A 1,418-nucleotide genomic window follows, 5' to 3' on the forward strand; every position below is an offset into this window, starting at 1 on the left:
CATGTTCTCTATGTCCATTTCTGGAGCTGTATTCTCTTCTTGTTGCTGAGTTGCATCATTTTCAAGTGTCTCTTCCTTCTCCTGATCGATCATAGAAGGTTTCTCAGCTTGTTCCTCTTCTATCTCTGGCTCTGTCGCCTCAACTGCTGCAGATTCTTCTCCTTCCTCACTTTCTTTGCTCTGGATTTGCTTGTGGGTGCTTTTTCTTGGACATCTTTGTGTGACACGGACAGACTTTCTTCCGCTCCTCAGAACTCTGACTGATTCACTTCTTGCTGGGGTTGTGACTTGTTGTTTTCTGTTTCTCAATGTTCTGGTTTCATTGACTGTAGAGTTTTCCTCATCATCACTTTCAGCATCATTTTCTTCAGCTGCTTCTTCAGCACTCCCGTCCGCTGTATCTTGTAGTGTGACTGCATCTTCCACTTTCTCCTCCAGCCCTTCTTCTTCCACCACTCCCTTCTCCATCTCAGTTTCTGGCATGGTTTTTTCCTGTCTCATTGTTTCCTCACTCTGCTTGTCTTCTGCCTCAACAGCAATCTTTTCAAGAGGAACAGCCTCCTTCCTGGCTGCTGTTCTTTCGTGAACTGCAGAAAAAGTGTTTTTCATGTCTACTAAAACAACAGTCAGCCTTTGGAGACCAAAACTCTGGGATGTCATTTCCTCATTCTGCTGATTTTTTTCTGAAGGGGCTTTCTTAACTTCATTCGGTGAAAATGAAGCTGAGTTTGTGGCAGGTTTGAGTAAAAGTGTGTCAGTCTCTCCTTCTTGCACTAAATCACCTGCAGCAGCTGTCACGTCATTTATGTTCTCCTCTTCCGTAATTGACATTGTTCCTTCCTCTGACATTGCTTGTCCTTCTGTCACAGCTTTTCCTTCGTCCACACCTACACACGATTCAAAATATTCCACTTTTTCAGAAGCAGCTTCCACCTTATAATGTTTTTCAGTCTCTTTCAGATTTTTCCCTTCACTCTCCTCATCTGTCCTTTCTACAACTGGTTCCTTATTTGTATTTCCTTCATCTCCTAATCCTGTTGCTTCAACATTTTTAGGTTTCTCTTCACCCTTTTGCTCTTCTTCCTGGACGTGTTTGTGGGTTCTTCTGGATTCATCTATAGGTGGGGCATGAGCAGGTGTCCTACCTCGTCTCAGTGTTACTGTTGTCATGGTTGGTTTTTCTTTTTCAGTGTTTTTTGTCTCTTGTTCATCTGTTTTCTTTCTGCTTCGTGTTGTCTTGTCAGTTGGTGTACCTATTACTTTTTGCGTTCCACTTCTCAGAACTCTTGTTTCAATAACTGGTGTTTCTTCCTCATAGCTACCTTGTACCTGGTCATCATTTGCTGTGAGCAGTTTGTTATCTAAACTTTCTTCAGCTGCTGTTTCATCCACTTCTGATGTTGACTGTTCCCCCTCCA

The 1,418-nt window shown here is 42.9% G+C and overlaps 1 protein-coding gene across 1 annotated transcript in view; it reads right to left on the bottom strand.

The window, feature by feature from the left end:
• fam169ab (family with sequence similarity 169 member Ab) overlaps positions 1–1,418 on the bottom strand; it is a 21,995-nt gene that overhangs the window by 6,049 nt on the left and 14,528 nt on the right. Inside the window, exon 12 of the mRNA XM_008284347.1 lies at positions 328–587. Coding sequence (XP_008282569.1) covers positions 328–587 — 260 coding nt within the window. The remainder of the gene's footprint in view (positions 1–327; positions 588–1,418) is intronic.

This window comes from Stegastes partitus, unplaced genomic scaffold (genome assembly GCF_000690725.1).
Source record: "Stegastes partitus isolate 25-593 unplaced genomic scaffold, Stegastes_partitus-1.0.2 Scaffold355, whole genome shotgun sequence".
In the NCBI taxonomy this organism is placed as follows: Eukaryota; Metazoa; Chordata; class Actinopteri; family Pomacentridae; genus Stegastes; species Stegastes partitus.